General features: G+C 62.4%; 1 protein-coding gene and 1 long non-coding RNA gene across 2 annotated transcripts; both read right to left on the reverse strand.

The window, feature by feature from the left end:
• Positions 1-6150: 6150 nt before the first annotated feature.
• On the reverse strand, positions 6151-9634 carry ARC (activity regulated cytoskeleton associated protein). Its single transcript, XM_070480947.1, has 3 exons — positions 7565-9634; positions 7169-7313; positions 6151-6947 (listed from the first exon to the last, which is right to left on the reverse strand). The coding sequence occupies exon 1, from the start codon at positions 9415-9417 to the stop codon at positions 8221-8223; it is 1197 nt and encodes a 398-aa protein (XP_070337048.1). The 5' UTR covers positions 9418-9634; the 3' UTR covers positions 6151-6947; positions 7169-7313; positions 7565-8220.
• Positions 9635-21251: 11617 nt separating this feature from the next.
• LOC139039862 (uncharacterized) lies at positions 21252-23999 on the reverse strand. The gene is made up of 3 exons (XR_011493071.1): positions 22934-23999; positions 21718-21895; positions 21252-21405 (listed from the first exon to the last, which is right to left on the reverse strand). It is a non-coding gene; the product is annotated as an uncharacterized lncRNA (long non-coding RNA).
• Between the last annotated feature and the right edge of the window lie 2637 nt (positions 24000-26636).

The following is a 26636-nucleotide window of genomic DNA, read 5'->3' on the forward strand; positions in this document are numbered from 1 at the left end:
CCCTCAGGCCACTCTGCTCTTGGGTGGCCTGGAGGCAGCACTGGGGTTACCTGGTGGTCTGAGTAGGGGTCAGTTGGGAGTTGCTAAGAGAAGGGAGCTCATTTGGAAGCGCAAAGTGACTCCCGTTTGGGGCTACAGAGAGCAGGAGAGACCAGAGAGGCATGGGGGACCTCAGAGGATGCGCCAAGGAAAGCAGGCTTGCTGCCTCGTCCCGCCGTCCCCCTCAGCCCACAGGCTCAGCCTGAGGCTGACAGAGAGGTGATGGAGGGGTTTGGTTGTCCTGGTGACTCCCTGCCCCTCTTGGGCCTCAGTTTCCCCATCTGTAGGAGCGGCCCTTCAGCTCTGAGGCTCCGTCACAGACAGGAGTGGTGGCTGAGGACCAGAGGAGTCCCCTGCAGCTGAAGCCCCCACAGCTGGGCCCTCCAGAGCCGAGGGCTGGGGGCCGGGGCTGCCAGGCCTCCCTCCTGGAGGAAACAGGCTAATGTATGCCGCCCCGGCTGCCACAGAAGTAGGGCACAAGCTGGGGCTCCGGCAGCGTGGGAGAGCCCCTTGGGGGGCTGGGCGAGTTTGCGGGAGCTCCTGGGGGGCAGGGGACCAGGAGAGAGGAAAAAGCACAGGGGGAACCTCAAGATTCAGGCCTCGTCTGGAATCTGGGGTCAGTGGGCAGCCAGGGTCAGGGGTCAGCAGGTGACAAGGGCCAGGGCTCATGAGTGGCCTAGGGTCAAGGGTCGGTGGAGATAGGGTCAGTGGGGGGAAGCAGACGCCCTTGCTGGCCAGTCCTCTGACCTCAGTAGAAGCAGTGCAAACTCAGGGCCCCCTTTTCCCCTGCCCCACAAAGGGAAGAAAAGCAGGTTTTAAAGCCAGCAGCCCCAAACGGAAGAATAAGCCTGTGTCTCAGAGTCGGGCAGGTGTGAGGTCAACAGCATCTGTTCAATAAAGTTGTTATTTCTAGCACCTTCCAGGCGGCAGGCATGGAGAACAGGAGGCTGGCTGGTTCGCTGCCATCCTGGGCAGGTCCCTGCACCTCCCTGAGCCTCCGTTTCCACACTGGGAAGATGGGGCTGTGGAAGGGAGCCCATTGTGAGGGAGCCTGGGGGACCGGCTAGGGGGCCATCATATGGGGCTGTCATATGGGGCCGTTATACGGGGCCATCATAGGGGTCCGTCGTAGGGGTCTGTCATAAGGGGCCATCATGGGGTGCTGTCATAGGGGGCCATCATGGGGGGCTGTCACGGGGAGCCGTCATAGGGCACCGTCATGGGGGACCATCATAGGGGGCCGTCATATGGGGCCGTCATGGCAGGTGGTGGTGGGAAGCTCATCCTGGCTCCCTCTGTTGGGGGAGGTGGCGGTGTAGTCCTGCTTTTGCAGTGGCTGTAAATGCCTGGCCTGGAGGAGGGTGACTTCCTGGAGGGAGGGGAAGCCACCTCTTTATCACCAGAGAAGGCAGAAAGGAAGCCCACCCAGGAGAGAAAGCTGAGCACTGATGTCCTGGCCAGACCTGCCCCCGCGTCCTGGCTGGCACACTTGGGGCCCCTGGGGACTCACGGTGGGGAGTGGCCCTCGGCTTGTGCCTTTGGTGTCCCTGCCTCCTGTCTTAGGAATCAGAGCCCCAGACAGGCTGGGCGTGGAGCCCACCGAGGCAGAGGGCGGGCGGGGGCAGGATCGGGGTCAGCTGGGAGCACACCTCACACCTAGGACCTGGATTCGTCCCCCCAGGCAAGTGGGCCTTTTGAACTGTGAGGCCACAGTCTCCCCGTGCCTCCTCCAGGTCCTTCCCTAGCCCATCTCACTGTAAGGACCTCTACCAGGTGACTGTGGACACCTGCTCCACTCATCCCTCCCGCAAAAGCCAGCGCTCCTGAGAGCCGTGCGCCCCAGGACTCAGTGTGTCCTTGGGGGAGGGACGCTGGGAGCGGGCGCTGGGCCATTGGAGCAGATTCTGGGAGCACGGTCTGTACTCTGCGGCAGGGGGGGCAGGGCCTGTCCCCTGACCCCACAGACTGCTTGTGCCATGAGGAAGGCCAGGGGAGCAGGGCTGGGGTGGGGAGCAGCCACACTGAGCAGAGCCCGGCCCTCCGACACCTCCTGACGGCCCTCTGGGCCCAGGGCGGGAAGGGAGGCGCCCTCCCAGCTCGGTGCCCACCACTGCTCTCCTCTGTCCTTCCTTCTCCCCTTACTGCTGCATATCCGCCCTCCCCACTCCCTTGGCCGACACCTGCAGGAGTCTCACCTACTCTGACCCGAGGCCCTTCCCCGGCTCTGCAGGGAGAGGGGTAGGAGGAAAGAGACAGAGGGATGGAGGCCGAGAGACACACACGGAGAAACAGACAGACAGAGAGAGGCAGAGAGACGGGGTCCAAGTGGGGGATGAGATGGAGAGAGAGAGAGGGACAGGGTCAGAGAGACGCAGGGACAGAAGAGAGAGAGCAGAGGGGTGGACCTGTAGCCACACAGACCAAAAGATGGCCCCAAACAGGCAAAATGGAAAGACAGAGCAAAGGGGAACCGGATAAAGAGCCGCTGTGGTGAGCAGAAGAGGGGAGAACGAGCCACAGAGCCGGGGCCTCGGGGCAGGGGCAGGGGAAGGGGTCATAGGGCAGGGGTCCTGGGGCAGGGAGCAGAGGGCAGGGGGCAGGGGCAGGAGGCAGGGGGCAGGCGAAGCCGGCAGGACAGAGAGGGCAGGCAGCGGCTCAGGGACTCGCCCACGGGGTAGCTCAGCCACAGAGGCAGACCGTCCGGGAGCCCGAGCATAGGGACAGCGAGCCTAGGCACGCCCAGCCACCTCTGCCTCCTTGGCAGGAGACTGCCCGCGTCCTCAGGGTGGTGAGGACCGTCTGCTTAGAAGCCACTTCAGGTGTTTAAATTAGTGCCGTCAAAATGACAAACCCCCAAACTATGCTTTTCCTCAAGATTCTAAGTAACGCTCACAATCTTGTACTTTCACCATCGTTTCGAAGGATGAGGAACGTGTTGTCCCACACAGGTCTTCAAACCTTTTTAAGCTATGTCTATAAAATTAATAGTCTAAATTAAATCCACACTTTGTCTGACTTTTCTAAATACTTAAAAAATGATTATAAACTTATTAAATTAAGCTACAAAACACAGTGATCCTTAAGCTCTTTCTAACGTTCCGGTACTGTTATAAACTTGCATATGGTTTCTGCCTAAAACCCGAAGTCCACGCCTCGGCCCAGGCGCACAGTTGACAGCGGTGTTGGAAAGTTGCAGCCAAATTCTCTTCAATGTTAAAATACTCAAAATCTGAAGCATATACAAATTGTTGACAAAATAACATTTGGGGTTTAGTTCTCTTTTAAATCTCTGTGCTAATCTCAAGTCCTCTTGGAGTTAAAAGTCGCTTACAGACCAGAAAGAGTCGTGTCACCTGTGGAGTTACGTCACCTGGGAACAATCCACACGACCACCCTCACTTCTGACTCCAGCTGCAGAGTCCAGGGGTCCAACCTCAGGAGAGGCGCACAGGGCGGGGCCTGGCGGGGTGCAGACACGGAGCTCCCGATGGTCCTCTCCCCGTGGACTCCTAGGTGGCCTTAGCTCCCCTGGCAGCGATGTGACAGCATGCACGGAGTGTGGCCAACCAGGGAAGCCCCCAGCCTGTGTCCAGTGTCTTTATCGGGCCTCCGTGGCGTAGACCTGGTTGGTCGCCCCCGTGGCTGACCTCAGTCTCTGGTCCCCTTGATCAGCAGAATCTCCTTGGGCAAAGTGAAGTTCATGTCACCCCCAAAAATTTTCAGTGTGGTTTCTGTCCTCTGGCTGTCCACCGAAGTCCCCTCTCCCTCCGGCGCTGCAGGCCCTCTGCAGTTGGGTGTGGACGTGTGACTGCGCTCCCTGCTGTGGGGGTCAGTGGCAGTGACGGCCACTCTCCTGGGCTGGCCCTTCCTGTCTCTTCACCCTGCCTGCGGGCAGCCGCCCAGCAGCAGCCAAGCCCTGGCTTCAGCCAGGAGACAGACGGTGGCCGGGGGGTGACAGAGCACTTGGAGGGTCCTGAACAAACAGGTGGAGCCCAGCCACTGGCCACATGCTCATGTGACAGAAAATAAGCGATTTTGTTGCCTGGGCCTCTTTGTTACAGTAGCCTGGCCTCGCACGGACGGACGCACTCTCCTGGGCCTGTTTCTGTGCTGCCTGTTTGGCATGCTGCCGTTCTTAACCACAGGCGGTACTGGCTGGCACTCGGCAGGCACACGAATGGGACACACGAGACACGTCTCGGCTGAGCCTGGGGGCAACAGCGAGGAACATACTGAGGAACTTACAGAAAAGGCAGCCCTGGGACTTGTGCCCATGCCCACCTGGCGCAGACGCCCCCACCAACCTGGGTCTACAAAGTAAGCCGTCAGGGCTTCCTGGCAGCCCCCGCTGCCAGTCCCAGCCATGCTCCCCAGCATGAGGCAAGCCTAGCCCCTCTCTGTGCCTCAGTTTCCCTGCCTGCGAGTGAGAAGATAAGACCAGGTGGCCTGTGACGTCTGGTTGGGCAGGACGGGGAGAGGAGGAGAGAGGCCCGTATCAGGAGCACCCTGAGGCTTGGGCTGCGGGATTCATGACGTCTGCGGGAGGGTCCGGCCCCTCCACCCCAGGCCACACCACTGCGCTCTGCCCTGCAGCCTCCTTTCTTGCGGCACAAAGGCAGCGCTGCATCTCAAATTGCCAAGGTGTTCCGACAGCCTGTTCCACAATCATCCAACTACAGGGAGTAACTTTTTATTAAAAGGAAAAAACATCCACCGCTTCCGGCTTTGATGTCAGCAGTAGGATGTCTCCGGGAGAAATTACTGCCTCTCAGGCATTACCATGGTGCCCAGCCTCCTGTGCCTGTCAACTTCCTCTCCCCGTTCTTGTCAGCACTTTCGTTATTTAAAAGAAATAAAAAGGAAGACTGGGGGGAGACAGCCCCTTCCTCAGGGAGCCCTCCCCGGGCCCTGCCCTCGTGTGGACGGTGACAGCATTTCCTGGTGGCAGGAGGTCTTTTGCCTGCTGGGCTCCCTTCCTGCCTCCCCAGGTCTTTCCTGTCCCAGTGGCGGCTCTCACCAGGCAGCCCTACCAAGCCTGGCTGGGCTGGCTCCATCCACGGCCGCCCTTGCCCCCAGCCCAGCGCCAGAACCTTCTGAGGGGCAGGACCTGCGCTGGGTAGGTGACAATCACCTGCCAATGACCGTGGCGGTTGTGAAGTTCAGTGTAACGTGTCAGCCTGGCTTGGGCGCTGTTCCCAGGCATTCCATCCAAACCCCACTCAGCGTTGCTCAGAAAGCCTCTGTACATGTGACTGAATCTCATAATCAGTTGACTCTAAGTGAGGAAGACCCTCTGAGAGAATCTGGGGGCCTGGTTCAATCCGTTGAAAGGCCTTAAGAGCAGAGCCGAGCCTTCACCTGGGAGGAAACCCCGCTGCAGACAGCAGCTCAGCCTGGGCCGAGCCTTCCCGCCCGCCCTGGAGGCCTGGACCAGCCCCGCCCGCGTGCCGCACAGCCAGTGACCTGACTTCCTGGGACGACCCTCACTGTCCATCTCCCACCTGTGCTGCTTCTCAGTAAACACTGGCTGGCACAGGAGTCCGAGCCCCCTTTAGGTCATCTCTCCCTCCCCCCCAAGGACCTGGGATCCCCCCCCGAGAAGCAGGGGAGACTACCCACAGGACATGGGACATTGGATGGCCCCCATTTCTAAGTTCTTGAGCCCCGCTGTGCATGGTTTGCCTGCTTGCAGATGAGGAAACTGAGGGTCAGAGATACCTTGCCGGGGGCCCCTGGCCACACAGGCCTCTCTGTGGCTGAGCCCTGGTAGCGGAAGAGCTCCCAGGACCCCCACCCCGCAGGCAGCGGTGGGAGCATTTACAGGGGCAGTCCTCAGCTCAATGTGAACAAGGGCCCCTCAGTCAGTCCCCCACAGGCTGCCTCAGGCTTGGGGGCTGCTGGGGGCTGGCTTCCATGAGGGGAGCCCCTAAGGCCCTTCCACCCTGAGCCTCCAGGACCCTGACCTGCTGCCCTGTGGGGTGACAGGGCTGTGCTCTCCCAGATTCCCGGGAACCCTTCAGGCTGTACTCCCGGGGGTCCCAAGCCCTCCGCCCTGGGCTGCCTCCCCACTCCAGCCAGCCCAAGCCAGCAGAGAAACAGCACACACGCTCCAGGAAGTTTCAGTGTTTTATTAACAAAATATTACAAAAAAGTCTGTCTTCAGGTATGGTGGCAGGGGTGTACACAGCCTGGCCTGACCTTCATGGCTTGGGGGTGGGGCGACTGGCCAAATCCAATTGAGGACCCTAGGACCTCCCTGCAGCCTGTGCCAGCCTGTGAGTGTGGCTTATGGCTTATGTGCAATAATAAAATCTGGGGGGCCTGGCAGAGATGGGGGGCCAGCAGTCACCTGCAGACATCGTTAGTGACCCGAATCTCTAGTGGACTGGCAGAAGAGGAACCCCCAACCAGGGCCTGCTTGGGCTGCAGACATGAGCGGCTGGCCAGCACCGGGGTGTTGGTGCTGGGGGAGGCGGGGGTCCGGGCCTGGGCAACGGCAGGGCTGGCAGAGAGCCCACGTGAGCCCCAGGAGCAAAAGCTTCTGGATCTCCTGGGGCTGGGCCTGGGGCCTCGGGGCAGAGGCCTCAGCCCCAGGCTCGCAGAAAGCTCTGGCAGTAGAGGATGGCCACGTGGTAGGCGGGGGTTCTCGGGCTGGAGCAAGACAAGGTGGCTCCAGCCACAGTGGCCCTAGGGGTGGACAGGCTGGTGGCCAGCGGGGCAGGCAAAGTGGCAGGCCCTGGCCCTCACACTGGCCCATCTTCACCAGCAGCTCTGTCAGGGTCCCCTTCTCTCTGCAGCCCCCCTCCCTCACCGGCCTGTACTTCTCCTCCTGTGCAGGCAGCTTGCGGAGGAGACGGGAGGGGGTGGTGCCAGGCACAGCAGCAAAGGCTTGGCGGGAGCCTTGAGACCTGAAAGAAAGGACGACACGGACCGTCAGGGACAGGGCAGGAGGCTGGGGGGTCTCCACAGGAAGGACTTGGTGGGGGGGATAATGGGGCTGCTCTCCCAGAGGGGAAGCCCCTGGGATCCTGGTGGGCTGCCTCTCAGCTTGCCCAGAGGCCTGGGGGCGGGGCCTGGGGAGAACAGCTGAGGGATGGGGTCTCGTCTGGGAGGGATGGGGCTCTGTTACCTGTTGTCATTCTCCTGGCTCCGAGGACACCGGCTGCCGCCTCAGCCGGGTTTGAAGACTCAGGCCCTGTGGGACCTTCCGCCTGCCAAGGGTGAGTCATCGAGCCGAGCTCAAGCCTTCTCCAGGCTGGCGTGAATCACTGATGCTGGGGCGAGAGAGAGAACCAGAGTCCATGTGAGAGCTAGCTCAGGAAACTCCCCCTGCCCCGCTCCCAGCCCGGCGCACCCCCCATCCCGGGGTCTCTGCTCCTCCCGCCTCTCCATGCCCACCCCATCCCTGCGCTAACTTGCGGGATGCCTCTGAGCCTTGCTGGGCTCACCGGGAAAACAGACTTGACCCGGGCCCTCTGGGCTCTACGGTGCCCCCTGATGGCAGTGCCCTCTGGCGGGGGCTCACCTGAGGGGCCAGGAGGCACCAGGAGTTTGCTCAGGTCTGTTGCTGCTGCGGCTGCCGCTGCCGTGTTTTCGGCTTCAGCTCTCCTCTGGGGGAGGGAGCCACACTGCCCGAGGCTGGCCCGCCGCCCTGGGCGGCGGCAAGGGTGCCAGCCGGCTATGTGGTGACAGCCAGGAGAGGGCAGCGCCCCTGAAGCCGAGGTTCTCATGGCACTGGTTCTGCTTTAGCTTTTGCTCTGGGGTGTTTTTTGAGGTCGGTGCCTGCCGGTCCGTGCCATCTGGACATTTGGTTTCTGAGTACCCAGAGAGCCCGGGTTTTGAGCAGAATAAGGAAGCTGAGATGGCCTGTCATGGCTGGGGGGAGGGGGGTGCGGTGGAGGAGGGTCACCAGCCCAGGCAGGTACAGGGGTGGGGAAGACAGACAGAGGGAGGGTGATGGGGCAGGGGCCCTACAGGGGAGAAGGGCTCCTTTGCTGTTTGGGGGGTGCTGTCCACATCTGGATGACGTGTGCCTGTGTGAGTCAGGCTGGGAGGCTGAGGTGGGGGCCCGGCTGGATGAGGATGAGGGCCCCCCCTGCAGGAGTCAGCCCAGCTCGAAAGTCCTGGTTTGCAAAGGCCACAGGCGCGGTGTGGTGGGCAGGTGGGGGCCCTGACTGCCCTCTATTCGGGCTGGGTCCGGTCACTGGCTACGGACTCGTTGGTGAGGGCCGGCGTGACGGACTCTGCCTCACCCTCGTCCTCGGTGGGGAGGCGGGGCCCGGCTGGCTCAGCCGCCTGCTCCAGGCCATCCTGCACCTCCATGCCCCTCTGGATGAGCTGCTCGAGGGTCTTGGGCAGCGGGTGGCGCAGGAAGCGCTTGAGCTTGGGCTGCAGGGTGCCCACCACGTACTGGATGATCTCCTCCTCATCCGCATCCACGTACAGCGTCTGGTACAGGTCGCGCTTGCGCCACAGGAACTGGTCCAGCGGCTCCCCCTGCTTCTGCGGCAGGTCCAGCTCGCGCTGGATGGCCTCACGGGACAGCGTGCCCTCGCTGTACTGAAGGAACTCCTTCTTGAACTCCACCCAGTTCTTCACCGAGCCCTGCTTGAACTCCCACCACTTCTTGGCCGGCCCGTTCATGTGGTTCTGAATTTGTGACAGCCAGTACTCCTCGGAGCCGCCCACCTGTCGCAGGTACTCCTCCAGGTGGCTGAGGAACTCCCTGGGGTCCTCGAAGATCTGCGTGTCCACGCCGGGGCTCAGCTGCCCGTCCTCGCCTGGCCCCCAGGGCGGGTACTGCTGGGCCTCCACCGGCTCCTGCCCAGGCAGCTCGCCAGCGGCGGGCGGCGAGGTGATGGCGTAAGGGCTGACTGTATAGTCGTAGGCATCGGCGTCCTGGCAGTAGTTCTCAGGACCCCCCACGCCCACCGAGACGGTCTGGCGGGCTGGCTCGCTGCCCACCTGGTACTTGCTGCCCATGGCCTCCAGGCGGTCAGCCCACCTCTCCAGCCGGTAGAAGATCTCCCGCCACACGTGCATCTCACGCTTGACCCAGCGCTCCAGGTTGGCGATGGTCTCCTGGCAGCGGCAGAGGCACGCCTTGATAGACTTTTTCCAGCGCTGCGAGTCGCCGGTGGGCACGTAGCCATCCAGGTTGCTCTCCAGCTTGCCCACCGACCTGTGCAGCCCCTTCAACTCACGTTCCACCTGCTTGGACACCTCAGCCAGCAGGTGCCGGTGGGTCCTCCGCACGTGCTCCAGCATCTCGGTCCGGCACTTACCGATCTGCAAGATCACGTTGGGCTTGGCCACCGGCCCGCCCCGCGGCCCGGGGTAGGCGTGGAGGCCGCCGCTCGTCATGTGGTCCAGCTCCATCTGCGCGCAGGTGGCCGCGACGCTCGGACAGGCGGGAGGCAGAGGGCTGCAAAGTCGTCTTGGGGCTGAGGAGGGGTTGCTGGCGGCCGGCTGTGCGGAGATGCCTGTGGCGCTGAGTCCTGCGGAGCGCGCTCGGTCCGGCTGGGTCCCGGCTGCGTCCCGGTGCGACAGCTGCGGCTGTGCGGGAGGAGAGGCGCCGGAGCTCTGCGCCCAGCCGCGGCCGCCGGCTCTTTATGCTGCCAGCGCGGCCCGTGGGCGGCCCCCTCGCCGAGCCCCGGCTCCCATTGGCCCGGCGCAGGCTCCCCGCCCGCCCCCACCCTGCGGCCCCGCCTCCTGCGCCCACTCGCGCTCCTCGCACAGAGGGAGGACCCACCCCTGCACACACGGCTGGCCCGGGCTGACTCATGCGCTCCCTCGCACCGCCCCCCTCCCCAGCCTCGTTCAGCCTGCGGGACGGAGGGACAGTGCTGGGGTCAAGCGACCACCCCCACGCCAGCGCTGGGCAGGGGCGCAGGCGTGTGCCTGGAGGGGCCTGAGGCAGGTTGTTACAGCCCCCACTCAAGGGTAAAGAGGAAGCCTCTTCCCTGGGGTCTCAGGCTGCCTCCTTCTCTCACTCTCTCTCTTTACTGGGGACTCTGCTCTCCTGGGTCCCACTGCCCCCATCCTGACCCTGCCCAGTCTGACTTTGCAGGATGTTCAGCTACAGATGAGCCCTGCCAAGGACGCTGACATTCAGACCGTCCTTCCCTGAGGTGAAGGCTTCAAGGAGTCTTCGTGTGCACCGACACAGGCACACACACGCACCTCGCACACACACACTCCCTGTCAGGTGTGAGTTCCCAGTGTGTCTTCAACCTCCTGCCTACCCTTGCCCCACGGCCCCTGCGTCCAGCCCTGGGCTGGTCCTCTGAGCCGAGCAGAGCCGTGTATGCGGGAAGTGTGCCCAGGCCTTGCTCTGCCAGGCCCCTGGTGTTGGTGTGAATGTGTATGTCACATCCCTGTGCCCATGGCCAGGCAGGACGGCCCTGTGCCCCCACTCCAGGTATTTGATGAGGCCCAAGACTTCTCCATTTAGCGCCCCCAGGGAAATCTGGAAGCTGCTTCCTGGGGTGGGAGGTGTGGAGGAGATGCAGCGGCCTGCAGCCGCTGGGCCCTGAGCCCCCAGGCCCAAGGGAGCCTGGTCAGAAGCTCCAAGACTTCTAAGAGGATGGAAGAGGGAGAGAGGAGGAGGGAGGGGGAGGCGGGAGGCGGGAGGAGGAAGGGTGCTGGCAGCCCTCTGCAGTCAGGAGAAGCAGAGACAAGCAAACCGCCATATAAGGAGTGGGGCTCCGGAAGCTGAAATTCCCTCGGGAGGGAGGCCCCTTCCGCCTCCCTGGCAACAGTGGTGGGGGAGGGATGTCCTTCCTGCGTTAGCTCCTGATGGATGGGTATGGGTCCCAGGTCCTCTGATGTTACCTGGGCACAGGTGACACATGCCACTGCCCACAGCCAGAGGTGCAGACACACAACCAGTGTCAGTCCAGACACCTCAGCCCCTGTGCTGCCCATTCCCTTCTCCCTCTCTCAACTGCATGCACACTCACAGTCCCCCACTCCGGCCTCCCCCACATCCATCCCCCCACACACACACTCATCCCCCCACACACACACTCATCCCCCCCACACACACACTCATCCCCCCATCCATGCCCATCCCCCCACATACATACTCATCCTCTCCATCCATCCCCCACCTGCATCCATCCCCCCACACACACACTCATCCCCCCCACACACACACTCATCCCCCCACACACACACTCATCCCCCCCACACACACACTCATCCCCCCCACACACACACTCATCCCCCCATCCATGCCCATCCCCACACACACAGCCCCACAGTTCCACTTGTCTTATTCGCACACTGAGGGCACACGAGTGCCCACACTCTCTGGAATCCCCACTCCTTACACCCCAGGCCCCTTCCCGCTGGTCTCCTGGGAGCTCCCCCCACCCAGAGCCAATCTGCCTCCTCCTCCCCCTTGGAGCTTCCACCCATAGTGGGGGGGAATGTCTTTCTGGCAAAAACTCCCCAAAAATGGCTCTCCTGGCATTTCTAATTAAAGGCGAGTGGGTGGGCAGAGAAAGGAGGGTGGAGGGCAGCACAGAGCGGGGAGGGGGAGCCAGGCAGACAAGCTGCAAGAACAGGAATCCCAGAGCTACCAGCCAGGGCGTTTCCCGGAGCAGGAGGAGGCTGCAGGCCTGTGTGCCTGGGTGTGAGATGTCTGTGCAGCGGGCGGTGAGTGTGGCCGGTCACCGCAGGGCCTGCCTCTAGCCACGGCCTCTGTCCGTGTCTGGGGTGAGCTCAGGCCTGTGTCTGAGGGCCGTTGTCAGAGAAGGTGTGCGATGAGCCAGCTGGGCAGGGGCCACACTCACACAACACATATGTTTGTGTGTATGTGTGTGTGTGTGCAGGCCCATGTGCAGTGGGAGTGCCAAAGCCAGTACTTGAGTGACCAGGGGCCACCCCCTCAACCGTTTACAAAGTCCACGTGTCCCCCAAGGGCAGCACTCAGGCCCTGGTCCCTGACCAGCTGGGTGGCCCAGGCCAGGACATGGCTCTCTGGGCCTCAGGCCCACAGTGGTCTTCAGCTCTCACTCCACCCCACCCAAGGCAGCAGCCGTCTGGCAGGGCTTCCTGGAGCGAGGGGAGCCCAGCCAGGGCCCAGAGAGCGGGGGAGGGTGGACCAGGCTGAGAGAAGCAGTGCGAGCAAGAGGGGCTGGGGGAGGGTGAGCAGAGGCAGGAGGTCGGAGGTGGGGGTAACACACCACCCACGGGTGGAGCTGGGCGAGAGGGGATCTGTATGGGGCTCAGCGGGCAGGGCTGGGCTGGACCCGGACCCTTGGTGCCCCCTCCCACAGCCAGCGAGCCCCGTGTGGGCATGAGAGAGCAGAGTCCACTGGAAGGGCGGGTGTGCAGAGCCAGGCAGGACCTGCACAGAGGCTGTGCTCACAGAGCCGCAGTGACAGGTGACAGGCGACAGCGCTGCTCAGAACACTTAATCGCCGCCCAATTATCGCCCCAGAAGCCCTCAGCAAACCCCCGCACTGGAGCCTTGGGCTCTATTCTTCCGCCTCCGCCTCCGGAAAAGAGGCCGGCCAGCTGCCCTCCTGCTCCTCTGAACCCCTCTTCCCCCACAGGCAGGGGTGAAGGCTCAGAGCAGGCCACCAGCACCCCCTGCCTCACCCAGAGTGGCTCAAGGCTGCAGGTTGGGGAGGGGCAGGTGGAGCAGAGAGCTGGGCCTGTGCAGGGAGGGAAGGAGGGAGGGCGGGCCAGCCTGGGGACCTCCGCATCCCCCAGAGCCAAGCCAGTCTGCTGCTCCTCGGGCCTGACAACTTCTGAGGCCTCGCCTGCCTTAGGAGGGGGATCTGTGGCAGAGGGAGGGCAGGCCAGGGTGACCACAGGGAGGGCCGCCCAGCACTAGGATCCAGGCAGCCCCCCCAACCCTGTTCAAGGCCCTCTGGGATTCTGACCTTCTGCCCCTAGGGCTCCAGGCTCCCAGACTCCAGGTTCTTTCTGATCATATGAAGCTAACATGCCTATTTCAGGGTGGGGTCTCCTCCCAAATCCACAGCCTCAGGAAAGCCCGCCCCCATTCCACCTCCACCCCAAATGGAGCCTTGGGCCTCTCCGACCTCACTGTCCAGCCCCTAGACAGCTCCCTCCCTCCAGCAGGGCTGCTGTGTGACTGAGTCCTTCCCCACAGGCTCACACCCGCCTCTGGGGGCCCCGTAGTGCAGTCTGGCTGCCCAGATGTGCTGGGGGCTCCTCATCAGCAAGGCAGGACAGGACACCTGTGCCCTGACTGTGATCTGGGGGCCGGGGTGGGGGATCACCTGCCTCCTCAGCACAGCCACGGTGACGGCCCTGCAGCCTAGCCGGACTCCGGCTTCCTAAACTCCACGTGTTTGCACGGGGCTCGCTCGCGCCAATCTCCTGGGTGAAAGCAGTTAGTACCACTTAACACCCAGGGTGTGAAGGCAGCTCCTTCAGAGGGCAGAGTACTCGCACACTCACACACACACACACACACACACACGGGCACACGCGCTCGGGCTGATCATGGCCACCCGCTCCAGGGCCCCTGCTGCGCCCGCTGTGTGGCCCTGATCTCCTGGAGGAAAAGCCGGGCAACCGAGTGGGCCTGGTCGTCTGCCTCTTGCTCTCATCTGGGCCTTCCTGCCCGGCCTCGGTCTGTGGTCCAGGTGTCCACCCTCCACATGTACCCACTGCCCATCCAGCCAACCTGTGGGGCCATCCCGGGTCAAGCGGCCTCGTTCCATTGCCACCATACCCAGTGTAGCTGGGAGAGAAGGACCAGGCCCACCCTGTGCCCACCAGGAGCCCACTGCAGGCCCAGCTCCCTGACCAGCATTTCCTGTCCACCCCAGCCCCGGCGCCCAGTGCCGCAGGGTCTGCTGCCCTTGGCTGCAGCTGCTCTGTCCCTTGGCCTTGGCCCTGGCCCTGGGAAGGGGCTCCCTATGCCAGGCCGCTCCTCCTTTCTGCCCAGAAGCCAGGCCTCCCTCCGGTGGCTTCTTCCTTCTCACAGGGCAGGGCGTCTGAAGCTGGGTGCAACTCCGGGGCCAGGGCCCCTGTCCACATGCTCACAGCAGAGTCACAGGGGCCTGGAGCGGGGCCTGGCGCAGAGCAGGCATTTGAGACAGGTCGTGGAATGGGCCCTGCTCCAGGTGGGCAGTTGCTCACCTGGGCCTCAACTTTCCATCTGTAAAACGGGGCGACAATGCCAGGGCCACGTGTGCAGTGAGACTGAGGGCTAGTTCTCTTGCCCCTCCTGGTCCCGGCCAGAGGACTCCCTCGACCTGTCCTGCTGTGAGCCTCCTGAAAGAGTGTCATTTCTGGGATCTGGGAGGTGGCTGTGGTCGGGACCCCGCCTGTGGCTCCTCAGGGGGGCCTCTGTTTTGTTGCTTTCTTGCTGCATCCGCCTCCCAAGGCAGTGCTGGGACCGGGACGGCTGCCCCCGGGCGGCTGCACAGGCCCCGGGATGGTGAGCAGAGGCACTGGGGGAGCAGCTGGCAGAAGGGCCTGGAATCTGAGTCAGGCAGCTGCGAGGACACGTGGGCCCTCCCACGGGCCCTGCCCCACCACTGCTGTGGCCGTCCCTCCTCTGAGGGCCCCTTGCTCATGGGGACGTGGGGACACAGCGGTTTAGAGCTGAGACCCAGCCAAGGAGGAAAAAAGGGTTGAAGTGGGGAAAATGGAGCAGGAGAGAGGTAGACACCAGGAAAGGGAGGCGTCATTGCGTTTCCGAAGGAGACAAAATCATCCCGTTTTCACAGATATTCTGTAATGGCGGGGAGCTCCGGCTAAGGCCGCTAAGCTGGCAGGTGACACCTGCCTGATGCACCTGCTGCAGCCAGAGCAGCCTCTGAGACACCAGGAGGCCAGGGCAGAACAGATCAGGGGTCTTGGGAGACCTGTCAGTGCAGGGCACACTCTGATGGTCGAGGGACCTGAGACAGGGGTGACCCAGAGCAGGGGACTGCGCCCCGGCCTTGGGCGCCCCTGGGAGGCAGGGTGCTGGGCCGGTGGAGGGGGCTCCAAGCACGGGAGCTGTGGGAACATTTTCTTTCCGATCCCCCCCTCCCTCCTTCCGAGCTTCCTCTTCTCTCCGGGTTTGGCAGGGTGCGTGCTGCGTCCTGTCCCCGGAACAGGCAGCCTGTTCGTTCTGGGCCCCCACACACCAGACCCTCCTCCCTCCTCCCTCCTTCCTGCCTCCTCCCGCGGCGCCTCCTGGTCCAGTCTCCAAGGAAAGTTTTGTATTTTTCCGATGATCCTGGCGTGGCGGTGCCTAAGCCATCTGCTCCTTGTACCCTGCAGGTGTCCCCTCTGGGCCAGGAGGCCGAGCCCTAGGGGCCACGGGCCCCAGTGGTGGAGAGCCCATCCTCAAGGGACATTCATTCCTTACCACCACCCCCAGCCGCCATGGAAGGGGAAACCGAGGCCCAGAGGCTTGTCCCAGCTCCCCAGCAAGGAGGCCAGAGCCAGGCAGGATGGCAAGAGGGGCTGGGGAGAGGCGTGTGAGCTCCCAGAGGGGTTCCTGAACACGGCTCATGCCCTGCGTGACCGTGTGTAAGTCCCTCAGCCCCTGCCTCTCCACAGCCTCAGTTTCCCCACGTGTAAAGTGGGTGCAACTGCCTCTGCCCTGCTCAGCAGTGAGGTAGTCAGTCGTTCAACAGGAAAACAGCTGCCGAGCCCTCACGGCTGGCAGCAAGCAAGGTGGGGTGCAGGGAGACGCAGATGGCAGGGGCATCCCCGTGGCCCCCATGCAGGCCCTGGAGGACGCAGGGGTGCATGTGGCCCCAGGCGTGCCGCCAGCTGGGCTGCCACCCTCCCGCTGCTGGCACTGGCAGGCTGAGCCTCGGCTCTTCAGGGAGCAGCCCATAGCTTCCGGGGAATCAGGCTGGTTCCCTCTGACGTAAGCCAGGGCTGGGGGAGGAAGGAGGCCATTACGGCATCAAGGATGGGGGCTCGAGGGGTCCCTACGTCAGGAGGCAGGTGTGCGGGGTGAGAACAACGGACAGGGAGCCGGGGCCAAGGACACACTCCGCAGATGCCACTTGATGGGTGATCACCCACTCGGCCTCTGGATCTAAAGGGTCCTGTCAGCTCGGCAGGTGCCTCTGGCAGGGTCTGAGTGTCCGCAGAGCACTGGACAGGAGTCGGGCACCTGCCTTCTCACTCCGCTTCTCCTCAAGGCACTGTGTGACCTCCTGCAAATCACTGAACCACTCTGGCCCCGCCATCCCCATCACACGACAGGCAGACTGGTTCTTCTCGGCTTGGGCAGCTTGGGGCCCCACAACAATGGTGGGTGGTGAGGAGGAACAGGCTGGACCTGTGACCATGTTTTTCCCTCCACTGGGAATGTCCTGTCCACCCACCGCCCAGCACCCACTGCCCACCAGCCCTGTTTAACTGAAAAGGCCCACCCAGTTTTAAAACCTAAGCATAAAAATTTAGCATGGCTTCACATGCTGTCTAAATCTGACTGAGTCCAGTGTCACTGCCTCCAGGAAGCCTTCCCAGCTCCCAGCACAGTGACAGCTGACTGTGAGCTTCGTGCCCTGCACGTGACCCCCAGAGCCCCTGAGCATGGCGTCTTCCTGTGAGTGTGCCAGTTTATGAGTGTGAGTGTGTGCGAGTGTGCATGGGTGTGAGTGTGTAGTGCGTCGGCACCTTCCTGCTCTGTCCAGCCGAGGCATGCTCTTGCTCACCAACTGTGCCAGGCCCCGGGCTTGCTCTGGGGATGCGGAGTGGACAGGACCCACCTGGTTCGTGCCCTGGGGAGACTCCGTCCGATCAGAGATGCCCCGACACCCCAAGTGTGCTGGGACCGGCAGCCAGGGTGTCTGATGGGTGGGGGCAGTGGGAGCATGAGCAGGGGTGAGCTGGTGCAGGAGGCGGACGGGGCAGGGGGCAGGGAGGGCTGACTGGGTTGTGTCTGTGGTGGGGGGCAGAGCCTGGAGGGCAGGGGCCTGGAGAGGGGGTGGGTTCCCAGAGCCCTCCAAGCTTCAGGGGGGTCACAGGTCTCCAACCCGGTCCTGTGGCCTGGAGAGCGGACTGGGGGCCAGCAGGGCAGGCAGATGACGAGCTGCTTCAGGCCCATGCCCCCTGGGGAGCCTCTGCGGTGGGAGAAGGGCCAGTCTGACGACCATTTGGAGGGTCCGGGATGAGGCGAAAGCTAGGGTCCAAGCCCCCGTGGCCCTGGCAGTCAGGAGGGTGAGGAGCACGAGAAGGACTAGCCAGGAGCAGCTGGGAGCCCACCTGGGGGCTGGGGCTGGGCGGCTGCCCCCTCCTCTCCGCCCCACTGGGCCCCCAGCCAGGCCGTGTGCAGCCCCGCTGCCTCCCTGGACGCCCAGGGGGCCCCCGGATCGTAGAGCAGGAGCCCTAAGCATAGCCAGCCCCTCAGCCAGGAGGGGGGTTTCGCTGTGAGCTGGCCCTGGCTGGCCGCCCCAGATTGGGGGGTTCAGGACGGCCCGTGCCAGGGAGGGGGTGGTGGCCGCACTTTCCTGCTGTTCTCTGCATCTCCATTTAGATCTGTCTCCAGCGCAGCAGCCTGCCAGCTTCCACCGCTCACTTCCGGAGCCATAAAAGGAGAGCAGCTGAGAATAGCTCAGTGTGACGGGTGAGGAGCTTCCCCACGCAGGCAGGCTCTGCGCCATGCCCGCCCTGCGAGGGCCGCCCTGGAGGGGCCCCTGCCAGCACCGTACCTCCCACTACCGAGTGGCCAGCTCTGCGGCCCGGGGTCCCTCCTCCACTCTCTCTGCTGGCCACTCCCTCCCCTCCCTTGGGGCTGGGGCCTGGGCCCCCTGCCCCTCCCAGCTGCCTCCCTTTCCTGGGCCATCTTGTCCGCTCCCTCAGGCTACCTGGTCCACTGAGGCCTCTCTCCCGGGCTCCTGACCCAGATATCCCTCGGCCACCAGCCCGGATGCCCTGTCCAGCTGCAGACACCACCACTGCCCCTGGCACCCCTACGCTCCCTGCTTCATGGATGTGGGCACCTCCTGTCTGCTGCCAGCCTCTCAGGGGCCAGGCACGAGCCATGATGACTCTTGGCCCTCAGGGGCCCAGTGTCTGCCTGGCCAAGGCCTCCTGGTCCCCCGATCTCAGCTCAACGTCTCCCCACCACGACGGGCTGCCTCCACAGCATCTGTCCCCGGCCTGCTGAGCTGCGGCACCACCGTGGTACGCTTCTCTTACCTCTGAATGAAGGGGCTCTGTTCCCATTTTGCCATGGACTCCTCCAATTATGTAGCCGATCCCACCTTCCAGGGCCCCCGGCCTGGTCCCAGGGGTAGGGGTCTACGGTTCTGTGGTCTCTCTGGAAAGAGGGTTGACACACAGGTCACATGGGAGAAAGGGGCCCCACTGTGGGCCGAGCGTCCCCCTGGACCTGGGAGCAGCTAAATGTCACCCACTTTACAGATGAAGAACCTGAAGTGCGGAGAGGGAGGGGCCTGTGCCCGAGGAACCCGGCCAAAGAGCGATGGCCAAGATTCCTGGCCCGGAGACCAGTCCTGGTCCTTCTGTCCGCTGCCATCTGCCACTGTCAAGGTCTGGGGCCGGCCTCTTCTGGACACCCTGTGAGCCTCGGCTTCTTCAGCTGATAGAGCGTCGCTGAGGCTCCGAGTGGGTGACAGGCCTCAGGCGGGGTCTGTGCTGGCAGGACACCTGACTGGCAGGTCTCGTTCCCAACCCACATCCCCTGTTCGGCATTCCTGGTCCTAAGATCCGTGTCCAAGGCAGATGCCTGAGCAGGGGGGCTGGAGGGTGACAGCAACCTCTGGAAGGACCCCTAGGGTGGGGGTCCATGGCACACAGGGACTGGGGGAACTCCGAGATGGGGAGATAACTTCTCTGACATCTGCCTGCCATACTGCACACTGGCACCGAGCCTCCTCTTGGTTTGGGGACACCTGTCCATTCCCCACAAGCCAGTGTAGACTGCAGAGCCCGGATGGTGGGGGGTCGGGAAGGCCAAGGCAGGGATGGCACCTGCTCAGACCACTGGGCTTCTGCCCGCCGCCCCGGACCCGGCTCAGCTTTCTCCTTCCCTTCCTCCCTCTCCCCGGCGGAGCTCCCAGTGGGCCTTCAGCTGCTGGGCTACAGGGAGACTCCGACGCCCTGAGGGTCAGGCTTTGCCCAAGGTTGCAGAGCAGTTGGGTGTGCATCCCAGGCGGTAATGGATGTGCCCCCACCCCAGGTCTGCACTTGTCCCACCTCTTGGATTCTTCTAAACATAGACTCACTCCTCCCAGGCCCCACGGGGGAGGCAGCTCATCGGAGGACCCGCCTCCAAGAGAAGGGGGAGCGCCAGCGGCCAGCAGCCCCAGGCTGGGTCAGCCCCAGAGTAAGAGGGGTGGAGCCAGTCGGCCTGGAGCTCAGGGCTGCCCACTGGCTCTGGAGCGAGCCTGTCCCTCATCCTGGCCCCAGCCCATGACAGCCTTGTGGGCAGGTGTCCTCCCGGAGATGCCAGGGGATGAGGGGGTTCTGGGACCCTCAGGTCTTAGGTGGAGGCAGGGGTGGGCTCCAGGGCTCTCCCCGCTGCAGCCCACTCTCCCAGAGGCACGCCACCCTGCCCTTGGTCCAGACTGACCCTGTGCCTCTAGGGCCCGGGCGCCACCTGCTGGCCACGTGCCCACCTCGCGCACTCTCCTTCCCTTTCTGCGTCTCTGCTGGCTCCAACTTCTGTCTCCAGGACTAATGCCCATTGGCCCGGCCCTCAGCCCTCCCCACAGACAGGGGTCATTGTTGCCACTGTCTTTGCCCCACCCTAGAAGGAGGCCAGGCCCTCCCGGGGTGCATCTCGTGCTAGGCCTGGGGGACAAACCAGGTGGCTGAGAGGAGAAGGAGCAGGTGAGGGGGTGGGTCCCGGATTCGGCCTCTGGGGGCAAACTCAGCAGTCAGAGTGAGGGTCCAGGGCCCCTGGGGACTGCTTCCCCACCCACTCCAGCTTCAGACCCACCACAGCCACACCCACAAGCATGCCCCCTCTGAGCAGACAAACAGGGGCCTTTGCACAGACCCTCTCCCCCCTCGCCCAGTGGGCTTCTGCAGTCCCCCAGATTCACTCCTGAAAGGGCCCGGAACACGCCTCACCCCACTTCATTTCCAAAATCTCCTGGACTAAAGCTGTGGTTTTCACATCTGCTCCTTCAGCCTCCTCCCGTCCAGGGGGGTGGCGGAGGATGCTGAGGCCCGCGATGGTATGAACCAGGCCCCCCCTCCCCCTCCACCGAGGGTGCTCCACACCCTCTGCCCTGCCAGCCCCCTCCCACCCACCCCAGACACCTCAGGCTGTCCCCAGGGCCCCGTGTGCCCCTCACAGGAGGGACTCAGGGTCTTGGCTCCCTCAGACCTGAGTCTGCACAGGGTCTGGGCAGGGCCTGGGGACCTGGGGAGCCTCAGGGAGGAGGTCAGACCCCCCCCAGACACTAGCATTGGCCCTGGGGAGCCAGGTTTCCCATGCCTGAGGCAGAGAGACTGAGACTGACACTGGGAGCAGGGCAGACGAGGGGCACTGCCCTCCCTCCCGGGCCCTCCTCCCCCACCCAGCCTAGCCTCAGGACCCTGCCAGGCCGGAGTCGGATGGCCTGGGGGGGGCCCATCACCAGAGAGATTCATCGGCTGAGTGATTTATAGCCCACCACCTCATTTCCACAAGCAGGAGCAGCTTGGTGGCTGTCAATCTCCTGCATGCCGTAGTCCCCGACCGGGGGAGCAAAGTGGAGTGGGCCCTGGGTTTATAGCCTGACCGCCACACAAAGAAACCACATTCCCTCAACAGAGCAGCTGCTGCATTTTTCTAAATAAAAATAAAATGCCATGTCAGGAGCCCACATGGATGTCTCCACTGGCAAGAGGAGAGTGAGCATGAGGAGGCAGGAGGCGGTGTCCTGGAGAGCCGTCCCAGGCCAGCCCGCAGGCTCATGGCCACCTGTGGCAGGAGTGGGGTCCATCACCCGACGCCATTCTCAGCAAGAGGTGCTCACCTAAGACCTGCTGCCACCGGGTCAGGCTCTGACCGAGTTCCAAGTGTTCCATTTGCAAGTTGTCATGATCATTGTCACAACCACTGCCTCCAACCCCACTGCCACAGTCACCACCTCCATCAGCACCAAAACCAACACCTCCTCCACCACAACTACCACCATCGGTCCCATGGCATCTCACTTCCACCACCATCACCTCCACCACCACCACCCCCTCACCGTCCCCACTGTGTGGGGCAGCTCAGGCCACTGTAACAAAGGACCACAGTCTGAGGGCTTAAACAACAGACATATATTTCCCACAGTTCTGGAGGCTGGCAGTCCGAGATCAGGGCGCTGGCCGATTAGATTTCTGGTGAGAGATTTCTCCTGGGCTTGTAGATGGTCTTCTTGAAGCATGCTCACAAGGCGTTTTCTTGGTTTATGCACCCTGAGAGAGAGAGAGAGATCTTCTTCTTATAGGACATCAATCCTATCAGATTAGAACCCCACCCTTATGACCTCATTTAACCTTAATCATCTCCTAAGGGCCCTCTCTCCACACATAGTCCCGTTGAGGTTAGAGCTTCATCATATGAATATTGTGGAGGAGATACAATTCAGTCCACAGCACCCACCATCCCCAATATCACCACGGCCATTAAGACCACTGCCTCTCTGCCACGACAACCATCACAACTGTGAGCTCCTCAATGCCCCACTGTCAAGACGACCACTACCAGTGCCACTATCACCATCCTACCTTCACCCCTGCCTGAGTCCACTGGGGCTGCTCCAACAATGTTCTGTAGCCTGAGTGACTTGCAAACAACAGAAATTTGTTTCTCATTGTTCTAGAGGCTGGAAGTCTGAGATCAAGGTGCCAGCGTGGCTGAGTGCTGGTGGGATCCTCTTCCTGGTTGCAGGCTGCAGACTTCTCGCTGTGTTGTCACATGGCAGAAGGGGCAAGGGAGCTCTGTGGGGTCTCTTTTTTAAGGGCATTAATCCCATTCATGAGGGCTCCATTCTCATAACCTAATCACCTCCCAAAACCCCCACCTCCAAATACCAGGGGTTAGACTTCAACATATGAATTTGAGGGGGATACAAACATTCGTACCATAGCAAACCCATCACCAGCATCCATTACCACCACTACTGTCATCTCCACCACCACCACCACCACCACCGCCACCGCCACCATCACCACTGCCACCACCGCCACCACCACCATCACCACCACCACCACCGCCACCACCACCATCACCACCATCACCACCGCCACCATTGCCACCACCATCACCACCATCACCACCACCACCACCATCACCGCCACCACCATCGCCACTACCACCACCACCACCACCACCATCACCGCCACCATCACCACCACCATCACCACCACCACCATCATCACCGCCACCATCACCACCACCACTATCTTAACCATGACCTCCTTCATCCTTACCATCACCCCTACTCTCACCATCCCCTCCATGGGGACAGGAGTTGTCCCCATCATCAAAGCCACTGCATCCACTACCCACAATACAACATCACAACCAGGCCAGTGCAGCCCACACCCATGGTCATCGCCGAGACAGCAGCCACGGCAGTTCCCATTAACGAGCACTCTGTGTGCCGAGGCCTGTCCAGTTAGCCCTCGCCACCCCCTCTCAGATGGGCACATTGTCACCGTGGCACTCCCTGGAGGCACTGGCAGCTTCTCAGTGCTGCCTAGCGGCTTCCCGTTGTGAGGAGTGGAGGACCACCGCACCCGCTTGCTCTCTGTCTGCAGCGCACTTCACTGATGGAGAGTGAGGACTCCGAGGGAGACCAGCCTGGTGCAAATTTCAGTCACACTCATTATTGCCCCCAGGCAAGGATTGAATCCACTTTCCTAACCGGAGAGAAGGAGATAGCAGTCTGACCCCACACCTTTGTTTCCTGTAATTATGACAACTTGGAACGTAACCTACCGGCTGCCTGGTCCCCCGGAGACAGTGGGTTCGGCTGTGTGTCCAGGTGGCCCTGTCTCCTCTTCCAGCCCCATCGAGGTCTCTGAGGAGTGTGTGAATCCTGGGATGACAATTTGCTGATCCAGTGGTCAGGAGAAAGCCCTGTCGTCAACTCTCTGGAAGATTCTGCGTCATAGGAACGATCAGACGTGGCTGCTGGGGAGCAGACCCCAGCCCCGGGCTGGGCATGGGGAACCCTGCTGCTCGCTTCTGGCCCTCAGAGGGGCGTGGTTTCCAGCTTCCTTCCTCCAAATGAGCTGGGAAGATGCTCCCCCCACTGAAGCAGTAAGTTCTTCCTCCTGTGAGAGCCAGGGTCTGGGGCTCCGACGAACTTCACAGCGTTTGCTGGAATACCCATTTGTGTTCTGACGTCCAACCTCGCTCCTCACAATGGGAAACAGCTAAGCAGCACTGAGAAGCTGCCGGTGCCGCCAGGGAGTGCCACGGTGACGATGTGCCCACCTGAGAGGAGGTGGCGAGGGCTAACTGGGCAGGGCCCGGCACACACAGTGCTCGCTAATGGGAACTGCCATGGCTGCTGTCTCAGCGATGACCATGGGTGTGGGCTGCACTGGCCTGGGGTGGCGCTCCTATTGAGAAAATCCCATGGCCCAAGGCCAGCAGGCTCCCTCACAGGCTAGCTGGAGGACGGGGGACCCTGGGGGGCATTTAGAGGGTGCAGTGCACCACGCCTGTCCCTGAGGCCCCGCCTCCTGTCCGCCAAGGGCTGGCTCCAGGTCCCAGTGTTCAGGACACCCTCCAACTCAAAGAGGCGTCCCCCCAGATGCCCCCGAATATCTGTCTGTCCTCATGTCCCCCTCAAGCCTGGCCACCCCTGAGGACAGAGACGAGGCCCTGCTGTGCCTGACACAGCCACCTTGGGGGACTCTCCAAGAACACAGTGGGCAGCCGCCACGGTTTCCCTCAGGGCCAGCACAGGGTCATCACGACCACCCGCCTGCCTCGGGAGCCTAGCAGCCACTGTCCCCTGCCCTGCTGCTCTGCCAGCCTCGTGCCCAGCAGGGCCTCCCTGGGGTGGGCGGAGGGGGGCTGGGCCATGACCACCTGGCCTGGGCCTTGTGCCAAGGTCACCTCACCTGCTGGCTGGACCCACCTTCCAGGATGGCGGGGGCGCCCAGACACACACGGAAATTGGACGACGGTGACTCAAGGCCTCGTGCAGTCGCCTGCAGAGGCTGCCAAGGACACGGTGCCCTTCTCCTCATTCTCCTCGCTGCTCCTAACTGGGAGGAATCTGTCAGCCGAGAGGCCCTCCTGGAGAGCGCCGATGGCTGGCTGCTCTGCCTTCCTAATAGACCAGGGGGACAGCTTCCCGCTCTGCTGGAGGCCGCACCCGAGCCTCTGCTCAGAGGAGGGTGCTTGGGGGCCCAAGCACCTGTCCGCCAAGGGCTGGCTCCAGGTCCCATTGTTCAGGACACCCTCCAACTCAAAGAGGCGCCCCCCAGATGCCCCGGAAGTAATGAATTCCCCTTCCATCTTTTCTTTGTCTCCCACCTCCGTCCCCTCTCTTGCCCCCCTTTCTCCATTTTGGCCCTGGGCCAGACAAAAAGAAATGGTGGAGGCTGTGAGCCCTGTGGAGGCCCCTCGCCCTCCCCTGCTCCATGCAAGTGGACACTGAGGCCGGTGGGGAGGGGCCCCACCAGAGGAGGGCAGAACCAGGCCCAGGACCCAGGAGTGTGACTTCTCAGGTGAGGGGTGGGTCTGCCACACAAGGAGGGCTCACCTCGGGTCCTGGGGCAGGGACTCAGGCTTGGGTTCAACCTGGTCATTTTCCCTTCTCTGCCCCAGTTTTCTCTTCTGGACAATGGGAGCGCCAAGCCATGGTGTCTTCACTACCACCCACCACCCGACCAGGGTGAAATCTGAAGAGAAGGCCTGCAGGAGACCAAAGAGACAGGAAAGGTGTGTCTCCGGCAGTAGCGGGTCGTGCTGGCCCCTCTTTTTTTTGGGCAGATGGGAAGGGACCTGGGGCCATGACACAGGCTCCACAGAGGACAGACTCAAGAGACCGGACGTAACTTCCCGCGCCAGCCCACAGCCGGGAGGAGAGAAGGCAGGCCTGAGCCCGTGGACAGTCAGTGGAGCCAGTCCTGGAAGGAGCTCCCAGTCCACTCAGGACCTCAGAGCATGACAGTCACCATTATCACCCTTGTCCCCACCCTTGGCACTTACCTGGCCAACACCCTCATCACCTCCACCAAAACCAAATGCTAGTCATCAATGCCACCCTCACCTACTCTAGCACTGACACCAAAACCCTCAATACCACCCCACCCCGTCACCTTTGACACCGCCATGATTATCACCATCATCATCATCACCATCGCCACCATCATCCTCATCGCCTCAGCACCCCTCTCATGATTATCACCGTCATCATTACAGCAGCACTGTCCCCTCTGTTCCTGACAACCCCCCTCCACATCAAACCATCACAGTTATCATGATATCATCATCACCACTGTCACAGTCATGTTTCCAATCATCATCGTCGTCAGTAACACCATCCTTGTCGCCATCACTTGTATCCTTATTATTACCATCAACATCGTCACCACTGTCATCACCAACACTCTCGACCCCCTACAGCCCACCCCCACCTTGGCCGTCCTTCTCATCTGTGTGACTATGAGCACCATGATCAGTGTGATCGTCCTCCCATCTACCGCCTGATCTTCCGGTCTTCCACCCAGCAAGCCCTCCCCACGCAGCCTCTGCCCACCCATCCACGCCAGCTTTGAGGCCCTTTGATGCTGGGTAAGATCATCCGTAAGATGATGGGCAACTGCAGCCCTCACAGAGACCCACGTGTGCAGATCTCTGGGGCCCAGCCCTGTAGAGGCTCTGAAAGTGTGTGCTGGGCTCAGGGGGAGGAGCCAAGGGCAGAGCCTGAGCAGCTACTGATGAGCGGGTGGAAGGTGAGTGTGGCCAAGCGTGGCAGCTGCATGAGCCTGGGAGCATCTGTCCCACGGAGCTTTTCCCCTCTGTCCAGACAAGGGTCAAGAGGCCCTCTTGGGAAGCCCCAGAAAGAACAGAGCCCTGGTGCCAGGGATGGGACCACTCTGAAGCCTGGGGTCCACTGCGAGCAGAAGCTCGTCTGCCATGCCCTGAGTACAGCTTAGATTCTGTACTGTACGCCTCCCTGGTTTGTCAAAGGACCCTCACGGTTAGTCCTCTTTTTGTATCTTGACAGGTGACTTGCTTTGGCCGTGGAGGGTGACGAGGAAGGGCAGAAGTCAGCATCAGCTCTGCCCGAGGCCGCTCTCACCCGGACTGCAGAAGTCCAACAGACGGCTCAGCCTGGGGAGGACAGACATCCGAGAACAGGCATCCCAGGGAGGCCAAGCAGGGCAGGGACCACCCCCGCCCCTCCCATGGAGGAGGACCAAGGTCTGGCAGGGCCCCTCAGCCCAAGCGTCCTCTGCCTGGCCCCACGCTGCTCCTGCGGCAGTGCCCTGCTCCACCAGACCAGCTCCAGCACCCAGAACTCCGGGCCCTCTGCTGGCATCGATGCTCCTTGGGTGGGGAGGCCGCCAGCGCAGAGAAGAACGCCCTGGGGGGTTACTGCTGCATCACCACCCGGATGTCCCTGGGCCCTGGTCCTCAGGCTGCAGTCCAGGCTGGGAGGCAGAGCTCCCGGTCC

The sequence above is a fragment of the Equus asinus genome, chromosome 12 (genome assembly GCF_041296235.1).
Source record: "Equus asinus isolate D_3611 breed Donkey chromosome 12, EquAss-T2T_v2, whole genome shotgun sequence".
NCBI classification, from domain to species: Eukaryota; Metazoa; Chordata; class Mammalia; order Perissodactyla; family Equidae; genus Equus; species Equus asinus.